We start from the raw sequence: 13,578 nt of genomic DNA on the forward strand, positions 1-13,578 counted from the left end.
TTCTTCAATCATTTCCCAGAATCCTCATCTTCCAGCTCACCCACCTGTCTGCATCACTGGCACAGGGACGATCAGATTAAATGTTTTGACATTTTGGCAAAGACAGACACACTTGTAATTAAAATGAAAGATCTACTTCACATGTCATTGTGAAATTACATTTGGCTGCTAAATAATAAATGAGTCTTTTCAATCTGCTTTTAAAGTTTTCATGCACATATTTCAACTGCCTGTATTTGTTTGGTTGATTGTGTTCACTTCTACAATACTTCACTACAATACTCTCTCCAGGGATGGGTAGAATTGTTGATTTGATTGAAATGATCCAAATATGACAGAAGGTTGTCATCATGAGGACAGAAGTAAATTTGATTTGAATGTTATTAGGTTGAGGCAGAGAGTCCAGTGTTTGATGTTGCGTTCCTGTCACCAGTAGGACAGATAAGGGGATTCTGCACATACCTGTTGGCTCTGCTGCCAGTGTATAAATGGCAACCTGGACGCTCGGGGACGAACACATACTGACACACACACACACACACACACACACACACACACACAGGTTGGCTGTCAAGATAAGTCATGGTCAGTGCAGGAGCAGAATACAATGAGCGTGATTAGTTTTCTTAACCTGAATCTAATCCTTTCTGCACGGATTGAGCAGTTTTAATGTTCTAGATGGACGCAGCACTCATGGTGAGTTTAATTTTTTTTCCTTCTTATTTTAATAGAATAAAGTATTACATTTCTTGAAATATTCAGTTAGGTGTGTTCTGGTTTTAGGTGTCTGTCTCTCTGCTTGGATTGGCTCTTGTCCTGCTCTCCTTCCCTGAGCATGCTTCTCTGAACAGGGTATTTGACAACACCTCAGGTAGGATTTCTGGTTGATTATTACTGATGAGGCCAGATACTGAGGTTTTCTAACCGCATCTATGTTTTCCTTTGTGGTAATGTCAGGAGCATTGTCAGGAGTGTATCCAGGATCTGTATTTGTAAAGGAGGCACTTCAGAGGGCGATTGAGCTGACTGATGCTGCTTACGCACGCACAAGTGAACGGTAAAAATGACTGGGTCACTATGGAGATATTTCAGACCCATTGCAAAATGTACGTCATCATTTCACATCTGTACAGCATTGTTGTACTAAACGCTATTGATGCTTCCAGGGTGAAGAAGTCTCTGTCTGAAGGTGCTCTGAGACCCAGTGACCTGCTGGCTCAGTTTAAACAGACTGAAGCCAAGACCAGGACTCAGATCAGGGCTGCAGAACTGTTGGACAACACAGTGGAGCTGATCAGAGAGATGGTCTACACTCACACAATGGTGCAGCCCGACCATCAGGGTACAGAGCAGCAGAAAAACACAACACATAAAGATGTTTCAGCACCTTTATGGCTACTACTACTACAACTAGTACTTATCTTACATGCAAGGCCCGCCTTACATGGTGCTTTCAGTATGTTTCTGACTACAGGTAACCATAGTTTTTTTTACACTGTCTTTATCCTTTATCCTCATATAATGCAACAAACATGGTCCCAGATCTACTGTTGAAAAGCTGTTAACTTTTTCGGCTAAGCTCAACACTAAAAGGGATTCTACATTTAAACTCATGGAGCCACAAAACAATCAAAAGCCTTTTTAAATTAATGTTTGTTGTTTTTTTATTTCATTTTTCAATGAACTTACTGTTGATTACACTGTGTCAAAAACTAAAGTTAAATATTAGTAAAGTGAGCAAAATATAATCGTAAAATAGTCAGGAGCTCGATGGAGGTCGCAGAATCAAGCCATTGTACAAGGTAAAAGGTACAAATTCACAGAAAATGTCAGGAGCCCGTTGGTTCAAATAGGTTTGTCTTCTGACATAAGGCAAGAGCAAATGATCTGATAAACCACTCCAAACCAGTTAAAAGCGGCTGTTGTTTTTTCTTCTAAATATTATAGTTATTATTTGTATGACTTAGATGTTGTGTTAACTGTATGTTCCCAAAGAGCTGCTGAGTGAAAGAGACATGGAGAATCTGCTGCAGGTGACTGGCTGCTCCGCTGAGCTGCAGAGACCCATCTGTGACACCGACTGTCTGTCTGAGCGCTACAGATCCATCACAGGAGAGTGCAACAACAGGTAATTGCTTACACTATAGAAAACATGTTGTCACAGAGCAGTGCTGACTTATGATAGATTTTGTTTTTTTTGATAACTTTCTGTTGTATTTTTTTTGTCCTGTTAAGACATAATCCCAGATGGGGAGCTGCAAACATCCCATATTCCCGCTGGCTGCCTGCAGAGTACGAGGATGTGTGGGGGATGCCCAGAAGCTGGGACCCAGAGCACACCTACCATAACGCCAGTCTGCCTCCAGTAAGAGCCCTGCAGCAGCCCTAAGTTGTCCTCTGTCCCGTCAACTGCCGTAACTTAAACCCTCCTGATTTTGTTTGGTGTCCAGGTGCGGCTGGTGTCTCAGGAAGTGCTGTTCACTCACAATGACAACATCTCCTTGGACTCCACTCTCTCCCACCTGCTGGTGGAATGGGGTCAGTGGATTGACCACGACGTGGTCCTGACGCCTCAGAGCCCCAGTACGTCCGCATTCAGGACAGGAGCTGACTGCACACACACCTGCAGCCGGGACACGCCGTGCTTCCCCATACAGGTACACCTAACTAACAGATGCTTCTCAGTGTACTTGTTTTTTGGCTTGGTGATCCTGTATCTTTGATTTTATTTGGTAATATAACTTTTATTTGTCTTCAAAGAAATGTGTGTGCCTAAGATGCTCGATATACATACTCAAATAAATATTAAATATTTTTGAATTTTCCATATGCATAAAGTACATAGTACAAATGCAATATATAGTAAAATGAAAGAAAACATAAGAAAAGAAAAGAAATTAGAAAAAAGAAAAAAGAAATAAAGGGAGTTACAAAGTACAAATGAAGGTGCATGACAAAAATGAACCACTTATAACAACAAGCAATGAATAACTCATACAACAAGGTATTTTATCAGAATATTATTATGAAAAAAAATATTTTACAAGTTAAAACAAGAACATTTGTTTTCCCCTCATCACTCACTATAAAAACCATACACCCTCTCTCCCCAGATCCCTCTGTCAGATCCTCGCAGTGGCGTCCAGAGTTGTATGCCTTTCTTCCGCTCTGCTCCCAGCTGTGTTGCTGGAGTCCCGACTCATCGCCACCGAGAGCAGCTCAACGCCATCACCTCCTTTGTAGATGCCAGTATGGTATACGGCAGCTCCGCTGGTCTGGCCTCGACTCTGAGAAACCGCTCATCTCCTCTGGGCTCAATGACCCTCAACTCCCAGCACTCAGACCAGGAGCTGGCCTACATGCCATATTTGCCACGCCGACAGCCTCACCTGGACCCCTGCGGACCCCGAAACTCCATCACCTCAGGGGCTTTGGAAAGATCCAGGCAGCAGGAGAACACCACATCCTGCTTTCAAGCTGGTGAGCGAGTAAATGTAATGAGTTGACTGTTCTCTGCAGGCTTCAGTGGAGCTTTTGTTTATGATTTGTGTTTCACAGGTGATTCAAGAGCTAATGAACATCTGGGTATGATCGCGTTGCACACACTCTTTCTGAGAGAGCACAACCGGCTGGTCAAAGAGCTGCACCTGCTCAACCCTCGCTGGAGCCCTGATACACTTTATCAGGAGGCCCGCAAGATCATGGGAGCCATTCATCAGGTATAACTAGCAGCTTCTATCTGTTCACTTCCACCTACATGAGCATTCCCAGCACTCTGACATTCTTTTTATCTTTCCAGATCCTAACATGGGAGCACTACCTGCCACGGGTCCTCGGTGAGAGTGCCATGTCTCGTCTGATGCCTCCCTATGAGGGGTATGATCCCGAGGTGGATCCCAGCATCGCTAACGTCTTTGCAGCTGCTGCATTCCGTTTTGCCCACGTCACCGTGCAGCCAGTGGTGACCAGGCTGGGGCCAGGATACACCACCAACGCCCAGCATCCCCAGCTGCCTCTGCATCATTCACTGTTTGCCTCTTGGAGGGTCGTGCAGGAAGGTAAAACTTCGAGGATGTCATACATTTAACTCAAATTACATACAGTTTACTAATCTTATCTGCTTCCATCTCTCTTTTTTCTCCTGGTGTGTCAGGTGGTATAGACCCTGTGCTGCGCGGTTTGTTGCTGTCTCCGGCAAAGTTGCAGACTCCAGGTCAGATGATGGTGGAGGAGCTGACAGAGAGGCTGTTTCAGGCACAGGGAGGGATGCCTCTGGACCTCGGGGCCCTTAACCTCCAAAGGGGCCGAGATCACGGCCTGCCTGGTACCATGTTTCTTTCTTCTGACACAGTACAGTGTTTTACCATCACGGTAGCTTTTTACATTACAGCTCAGTAATGACATGGTTCTAGTGTAGTAATACTTTGAATGTAAAGAGGTAATAATTAAGTAATACCATGTGATCACCAAAGTAATAACTCGGTAATAGCGAGTATTTACAATTTGTACATCAGGGTAATATTAGACTGAAATTTACGTAACAAAAATGTGTAATAATGGGGAACACATTTAAAGATGGCAAAACCATTTTGTAATAGTATAGTGATATTTTGGTAACAATGTGGTAAGCTGCTAACAATAAAATGACTACATCAGCGTAATATTTTGATTAAAAATGTCAATATGGTGACAATAATGGGGTTATAACCGTATAATGATGAGGTAACATAGGTTGATGTTATGAGTGCAATACCTTCAAAATCATGTGAACATTCTTGGAAGTCAAAATTGGTAATTACCTTATAATTTTGAAATCCATCCTCCCTTATGTTCCAAACTTTCCTTTTAGTTTTAAAGGAATACTATAGAGTTTGCATGTGACTTGTTACATGGAAACACTTCTAGGTTCTATGTATACAATAAAGTAATGCTGCAAAATGCTAACCTACCTGGTTCTACTTAATTTCTCACTGAAGACATTTGATACTTCTAATGCCTTGTACATATTTTACACAGCATTAAACATATGATACATACATACACTAATATTAGCTTAGAATATTGTAAACATCAACCTATATTACCTCATTATTTTCAAGTTATTACCCCATTAGTGTAACGATATTACCATTTATTAATCCAAATTGTCACTGCTATAACCCTTTTATTGTTAGGTTAGCAATTTGCTACCAAAATATTACTATATTATTTTATTTTAACATATTTTTCCTTATGATTAGCCTTTGTTTTTGGCCCCTTATTAGCATGTTTCTTATATTTACTTATAATGTGACACAGATATACCCATTGTTAATACCAAACTATTACATGCCTATTACTTTGTTAATTACATTACAAGTTGACTAACACTCATACGAGTTTGTCTGGTAAAGTCATGGTATAAAATGCCATAAAATAGTCATCGTATGGTATGTCACAAAGATTTCATAGAATAGTATGTCATAAAAATGTCATTGTACAGTATGGGGTCCATCTTACAAGTGTGCACCCAACAAGGTAGTACAAACAGACCATAAACATGCCATACAACACATTCCCGCACCAGGTGCCCTTCACATAAACAGGAAATCTCAAATATCTACGCTGCAGGGATTTCACAAAGTGGTGTGAATGCCACAAGGCTCAGTAGGTTTATCTTCACACACCCATATCCAAACTGAATTCACCAACTGTAATGTTATAAAAGCTATTCATCTTATAATATTTGTCTTACAACATCTGTCTCCTAAAGATTACAAAAGTATAAGATTACATTTCATAAAGAGTGCATTTCACAAACCTTTAATACCACAATTGCCTTGACATTCCACCCTTTGATCATTTTTTATTGTTGTTAAATTTAAGGCTGGTCAAACTCTGGCCTGCCACTAACACCTCTGATGCACATGTGTTTAAAATATGTGTTGGTCTCTTATCAGACTCAAACCACAGCAGCAGAGAAAATACCACCAGGCAGATGATGATTAGACAGCAAAGGCTGTGTCTTGCATCATACCCTATTTTCCTGGATGGGCTCCATGTCCTTCATCTGGGCTCCATTCCCCAGGCTTTGTTGGGCTCAAAGGTTATCAGCACTTAATCCTTTTTGCCCTGATAGTTCTCAGGGTGTGTGTGTTCCTGTACCGCTGGCTTTCTTCCTGCAGTGGCTCATGTTTATGCAAGTGGCTCTCTCAACAACCTACATAGCAGAGTTGGTCACAAGCAAGACCTGGAATGGTCCTTGGTTTCCTCCAATGCTGTCTTATCTCCTGCTTGAATCAAGTGCAGAGATCCTTCCAGTGGCACTGACTCAAGTACTTTCACCTGAGAGTGTGTAGATCTCAGAGAGTTGGAGAGGTTAATGCAGTAACTCAACATACTATCATCACGTTCCTCACTACCAGGACTATGAGATTCTATTCGATAAAATGTACATTTCACAAACTTTTAATACTACCATTTCCATGACAAGTGTCCTAACATAGTCATAGTATATTAAGTTATATTTATTTCATAGTATAGTATGTGATTGTGAGTCATAGTATACTTTGCCCTAAAAATCTCATAAAAGGTAAGAGCATAGTATGCCATAAATATATCATAGTATAATATGTCATAAAATAGTCAAAGACTAGTATATCATGAAAAAGGCACAGCAGTGTATGCCTCACTAGTCCCATAAAAAGTCTCATAAAAGTATAGTATTTCATCAATTATTTTATAACAAGTCATAGTGTAGTATGTCAAGGAAATATCAAAAGGTCACAGTACATCACATAATTAAATGCCATAAAAAAGTCATAGTATAGTTTGTCATAAAAACATCATAGTATAGTAAGTCATAAAGTGTCAAAAAAGTCATAGTATCCTATGCATAGTATGTCATAGAAATATTAATTGTTATTATAACAGTGACATTATAGTGTGTCAGTGTATATGCTATAAAAAATGTCCTGGTAAAAAAAAGTTGTAAAAAGAAATAATAGTATAGTAAGTAATTAAAATGTCATAGAAAAGTCTTAGTATAGTGTGCCATAAAATTCTGCTAAAAAAGTAATTGTTTAGTATGCCTTAAACATGTCATGGTATAGTATGTGATAAAAAAAATTGTCGTAGTAAAAAAACATTGTGTAATAGTATAGTATGCCATAAGGAGAAACAGGACTCAAATACACGACCCAGACAACAAGATACAGTATAGGTAAAACAGATTTTACTTGGCAGATGAGGTTCGGTACACGGTTAGGCAGCAAGAACAGACAAACAAACCAGGCAGGGGTCAGGCAAAAATGTGGTCAAGGGAAAACAGGCAGAGCTCACAAACATAACAAGGAAAATCGCTGGAATGTTTGACACAGAGGATGAAGAAGAACTGGCACATAGACAGGGTAACACAGGGTTTAAATACACTGGGGAGTTGTGGGTGATTAAACACAGGTGGATTCAATCAGGGGCGGGTCAGACAATCACAACAGCGGTAAGACACACAAAGGCAGGAAGTGATGTTATCTGAAACGAGAGGAGAGGTAAGTCACACAAAATAAAACAGGAAACACTGACAAAAGGAAATAATAAAACAATTTAGGAGGTAAGACAAGGAATGACAGTATGTCATACAAATATTATGAAAGTCGTAGTATAGTATATCATAATAAAGTCATAGTATAGTATGTCATACAAATGTGATAAAACCATAATAGTATGCCATTAAAAGGTCACACTATATTGTGTCATAAAAAGGTTGTAGTATAGTAAAGTATGTAATTGAAAAGTAGTTTAACATAAAAATAAAAATCATGAAAAAGTCGTATTATTGACATAAAAAAACTCATGTCTCTCTGGACCCTGAGTCTGAAATAAAGTCTATCTATCTATCTATCTATCTATCTATCTATCTATCTATCTATCTATCTATCTATCTATCATAGTATAGTAACGTTACGCCATAAAAATGTCACACTGAAGTAGGTCATAAAAAAGTCATAGTTTAATTTGTCATAAAAAAGTAACAGTTTCCATTACAATGTCATAGAAAAGTCATATTTTGTGTCATACTACTGTATTGTATGTCAAAAAAAATACTTCTTAACATACTATACTATGAAATTGTTATGGCATACTACAATGTGAATTTTGAATGACACTTCATGTTATATAAAAATCATAGTATAGCAAGTCATAAAAATGTCATTAAAAAAAACATATTTTAGTGTGTCACAAAAGGACATTAAAAAGTCATATGGTATGTCATAAAAAAGTAATAAAGTTTGTCATGAAAATGTATAAAAAGTCATAATATAGAATTCCATAAAAATGTCATACTGAAGTATGTCATACTATGACTTTTTATGACATGTTTCATGTCATAAGAATCATATCATAGTATGTCATAAAAATGTCGTAAAAAATCATAATTTAGTGTGTATGACATACTATATAATGCCATTAAAAAGTCATTGTATAGTACCTCATACAAAGTCATACTATGGTTTCTCATGAAATGTCAGTATTGTATGTCATAATACATTTTATTTAGTATGTCATAAATGTAATAGAAAAGTCATAGTATAGCATGTCTTAAAAATGTCACAGCATAGTATGTAATTGAAAAGTATTTAATAAAAATGTCATACTTTTGTATGTCATAAAACAGTCTGCCCTGAAAAACTTTGTTGATTCATGAACCAGTTCCAGATATATGAATAAGTTTTAATTAGCGCTCCAGATCCCCACTAGTCCAGTAGTAAATGTTTGAACGTTGCTCGTCAGTTCAGACAAAAGTTGATGTTAAGAGTTTGCAGTCACCCTTTAAATACAGTATACGGTATTTGCTCAAGTAGAATGTTGAGTTTTTTGCTACAGGTTATCAGTGAACCGTGTTCATTTATTCTGACGTTTGGTTTACGTACTTTTTGTCTCAGGTAACTGAAAACCGGTATTTAATGCTACCGCTCACTTCCTGTCCCATCTCACCCCATAAGGATACGGCTCATGGAGAAAGTCCTGCAGCCTCTCTGTTCCCAATACTACATCAGAACTGGCCGAAATTCTGGCTAACTTCACTTTGGCTCATAAACTCCAGCTCCTCTACGGGACACCACACAACATCGATGTGTGGGTCGGGGCCATCTCTGAGCCCGCTCTTCCAGGAGGCCGAGTAGGATCACTGCTGTCCTGCCTGCTGGCGAGACAGTTCAGAGCGCTGAGAGACGGGGACAGGTAATACCAAATCCTCCAATGTAACATTATGACCATTAAAAATGCATGAAGAGACATCTGAAACTGTCTTTCGTCTCCCCAGGTTTTGGTGGGAGAGAGAAGGAGTGTTCACCAGCACCCAGAGGAGACACCTCCACGACGTCTCTTTGTCTCGTATCATTTGTGATAACAGCCACATCACTCATGTCCCCGCTAACCCGTTCTCACGTACCGAGAGACCAGAGGACATGCTGGCCTGTTCGCACCCGCTGATCTCCCACCTCAACCTCAGCCCCTGGAAAGAACCAGACACAGGTGAGGAAGTTGAAAAGAAAACAATGTGATATCAGGTTTGTCTTGTGTTTTCACATGGACATGTCTGCCCTCTCTTACAGATCCCAACTGTGGTCCGATACCCAGGATTCAATCTGGCTACTCCCTGCTCTGTGACTCAGTGATTCTGTATCAGTGTCAGTCTGGCTTCAAGCTGCTGGGATCTTCGTCCATCAGCTGTGATTCAAACAGCCAGCAGTGGAGCCCCACACCCCCAACGTGTCAAGGTACCAAGACTAAACTAGGGCCTGGTGACAAGGCTGGAATAGATGAAGATTCTTTAAGACCAGTGCAGCAAAATATGGTTTATGTGTTGAAAATCAAGTTTAACAAAATCTTACGATGGTGATCTTGAGATTCAGGTGTGAAGCAAAACTCTTCTAGATCTTGGAAACCATAATCAGCAAAACAATCTCCCAACAAGGTCCATTCATAAGGTCTTCTGGAGCTTTTGATCCCATCACATGATCTTCCTTAGCAGATGGGAGTTTTCCCAGATGTCATGAAATTGTAGCTGTTTAAATTTCTATTTCTCTGAGCACTTTAATGGCTTCTTATCTACATAAAGTTAATTATTGTCTTTGGAAACCGTTCTCGAGTAAATAATCTCAACACAAGGTCAAGAGTGAAGGCTCAATCTCAGCTTTAAAGCCAGCATGTAGGAGACGTCCTCAAATGCGATCAAATACTCCAGAAGAGCTTCTCAATTAATCTTGAGGTGAAATTGCTTTGTCAACTGTTATCAAACTATAATTGTTTGTTTTTGTGAGAAACCGGCAATTAGCTACAAAATGCATGCGTCATTGATATCAGTGTTTTTTCCTGATTGTTGCAGATATTAATGAATGTAAAGAACAAACATCTGTCTGCCCACAAAATCTGGAGTGTCTCAACATACCAGGTTCCTTTATTTGCTCAGGTTGGTTCAGATTATTTGACTTTGTAACTTTTGTTTTGAAAAGTAGATAAATCCATCCCTACATGCATTTAAACATGCACAACATAAAAAGATCTCTTACTTGTGATCGTGGACCTTCATGTTTGTGTGCACTGATCCAGAACCCTCCTCGCTGTCCGTCGTCTCCGTCATCACTGCAGTGGTAGTGGTGATCGGTGGTGTGGCGGCTCTGCTGATGATCATGTTCTGTTGTCGAAGGTAAGACACTCAAAGTACAAATTGACTTAATGGGTCCAGGTTTTTTCATTATGTTATACAAATACTAAAGGACTGCCTATATAAATCCCAGTGGAGGACCAATTATTCAGATCCTTAGCGTGTAACTTACATTGGTATTTTTCAACCTGGAACCTATTTTCCCTTGTTGTGTGTCTAAGTGACCAATGGGGACAACAAGTTTTGAGATCGATCCAGGATTCAGGGATAATGCTGTAACTGGTACCCACCACAAGCTGCGATGGCAAACTAAAAGGTTCACTAAAAGTGCTTGTCTTTGCCACTGACAGGCTCAGGGTGTAATGATAAGTGTCTGACAACATGAAAATGACCCTACAGAGAAATATCGTTTTTCTTTACCTTTCGCTTGATCCGGCCTGTTTGTTCTTGTGTCCGAGTCCCGCTCAAGGAAAAGTCTTAATGTGAAATATGAACATGGAGCAGCAACAGGTCCCACTCTTTGCAGCATTCTTCCTCTGTGGACCTTTTAAAAAGTCACAGCAACGACATGAACACCAGGAGTCTCCAGAGCTTGGCTGCCTGGAAGCAGCTGGTTCACCCTCCTCTTCCTGTTGCTCCTGTTGTTTCTCTCTCCTCATCCGTATACTCTGGCTCAAATCAATCTGGACGGCCATCGAATTCAAAGACCTCATTCACATCGAATAAATAAATTAATCTAAATATTTAGCGATGGCATCTAAAAATATTTTGAGATAACACTAAGCAACACTTTCTGTACTTCAACACAACAAACTGCCTGGCCAGCAATCACATTTCCCGCCCCTTCCGGTGGACCACTATGGGAGAGAGACAAATACATTTTTGATCCCATTTGAGTCTTTGAATTAATTAAACATTTGTCAATTTAAAAGATAATGTTGCCTGTCAAGAAAGTTGCATTTTTTCATGAGAAAATACATAATTAGAAAAACGAAATACCCAAAAGTGACATCTTTTGCTTAAGCTACGATGCCTGTGTGTTTTGCACCGAAATGTACTCAAACAATAACCGGTCTTTCTTGTTCTTTTGCTTTCCCTTGAAAAAAAACACATCAGGTAAAATAATGTTACTTATATTATTTGTGCAGGTAACATAAGCCAAGGTAACAGCCATGTTGGTGACGTTCATTGAGTGAGAAGAGATGTAGTTGAGTGGTTTCACACAAAACTAAATTATACTACGACAGATCTATGACAAACTAAGACTTTCATGACTTGAAGAATAATCGTAGAAATTGACAAACATAATCAATCATATGTGTAACTCATTGCGGGATTCAAACGGTTACAAAAGAATATTTGTCTTTTAGAAAATAAGTTCCCATGGTGGACCGGAATGGGCAGGACTCAGTATTGTCTTTCGGCAATACTTGTCTTTATGTCACCTCACGAGATTTCAGAATAAGACTTCTTCTTGAGCAAGGCTCTTTCCATAATACTGCAGTAATAAGTCCTAAAAATGGGAAATTAATTAGAATTGTTGTACTTCTGGTTCCCTCGTCTTGAAGTCAATGGGTTTTTTTTATTTTATTTTTGGTTAGATGCCTGAATTAAGGTCTGTGGATAACTCAAGTTTAAGAGATTTTTACGTTTTGTTCTACGATATGAAATACGTCAGTAAATAATCCTCTTTGATGATATTGTAGGCTTGACCATTCACAATGAGAATTTTGATAAATAATCATCAGTAATGTGGATATAATGACTAAGTGGGAAAAGGCAAATAATAGAACAGCTGTGACAATTGCATTTTCCAGCTGATCCAAGAGGGTTTTTAAATAGAGAATTTAAAAGAAATAAATGAAGGAAAAATTCAAATTACAAATTTGGATTAATGGATTTCACTACAGTGACAGTAAGAGCATGAAAAATTATAATAACCAATAACTGCAATTACGAGACAAATTCACTGGAGTAAAAAGTACAGTATTCGTCTCTGAGATTTAATTGAGTAGAAGTGTAAAGTTGCATAAAATGGAAAAAAGGTAAATTATAGTACACATACCTTGGATTTGTACTGTACTTAAATGTAATTGTACTTAGTCACATTCCACCACTGCTAAAGTCATACATATTTAGTAAATTGACATTTAAAACCCTGTAAAACATAACAGTAGTTTTTAAGTTAAATATGAATAACTAAATATCTCTGTTGCAGATATTTTCCGAAGAAAGAAGAGTTGGTCAATGCCGGATGTTGCCAGGGGAACAGTTAAAGAGTTTGTTTTAATGTGCCTTTAAAGCATGTTATTTGATTATCTTACTGTCTTCATTATTTTAATTTGCAAACGTATTGATCTTTGCACTTTCTGCCTATAGTAGTAGAATATTTTGTCTTGTTAATTTATAACATTAAGGCTAGACTAACGTTTTACATTAATAAGTATCCCTGTTGTAGATCATTGTAGATTACTACTACCTATAAAGCATGACCTGCTCATGTGATCACATGTTTTGTCCTCTGACTACACATTATGTCACTGACCAATCCAAGTCAAACTATTTATTAAGGTTGTAATCTGTATGATGAGGCCATGAAAACAGAATAACAAGCTTACCAAAGTCCTTTCAATCCGGAAACGGAAATCTTACTGGAATGTCTGCTCCAAAAACAGATTTTCAGACCATAAAGCCTCTCTGAGCGGGATATCGTCTCTGTATCCCTGTGCCTTATTCCTGCTTACAAACCCGTTAACTGTGTGTTTCAGAGCGTTTGGTATCGGGGTAACCATCTTCCCAATGACGACCTTAATCTAAGCCAAGTCAGCGTCGTGTCCTGAAAGAAATAGGCCTCTCATTTAAAATGAACTACAGTGATGCATCATCTTTCCCGAACTTATTGTAAACTTCACAAAAGGCCACAAAGAGCCGAC

General features: G+C 38.8%; 1 protein-coding gene across 1 annotated transcript; it reads left to right on the forward strand.

The window, feature by feature from the left end:
• The first annotated feature begins 393 nt into the window (after positions 1–393).
• epx (eosinophil peroxidase) lies at positions 394–13,150 on the forward strand. Its single transcript, XM_068723717.1, has 17 exons — positions 394–696; positions 784–871; positions 958–1,057; positions 1,167–1,342; positions 1,996–2,128; positions 2,236–2,365; positions 2,451–2,657; positions 3,114–3,480; positions 3,559–3,719; positions 3,800–4,058; positions 4,154–4,324; positions 8,982–9,219; positions 9,302–9,513; positions 9,594–9,758; positions 10,367–10,450; positions 10,591–10,687; positions 12,864–13,150. The coding sequence occupies exons 1-17, from the start codon at positions 679–681 to the stop codon at positions 12,919–12,921; spliced, it is 2,664 nt and encodes an 887-aa protein (XP_068579818.1). The 5' UTR covers positions 394–678; the 3' UTR covers positions 12,922–13,150.
• The last annotated feature ends 428 nt before the right edge of the window (positions 13,151–13,578 follow it).

Source organism: Cebidichthys violaceus, unplaced genomic scaffold, assembly GCF_023349555.1.
Source record: "Cebidichthys violaceus isolate CVI_PGR_0920_01 unplaced genomic scaffold, fCebVio1.0.p SCAF_3, whole genome shotgun sequence".
Taxonomy (NCBI): Eukaryota; Metazoa; Chordata; class Actinopteri; order Perciformes; family Stichaeidae; genus Cebidichthys; species Cebidichthys violaceus.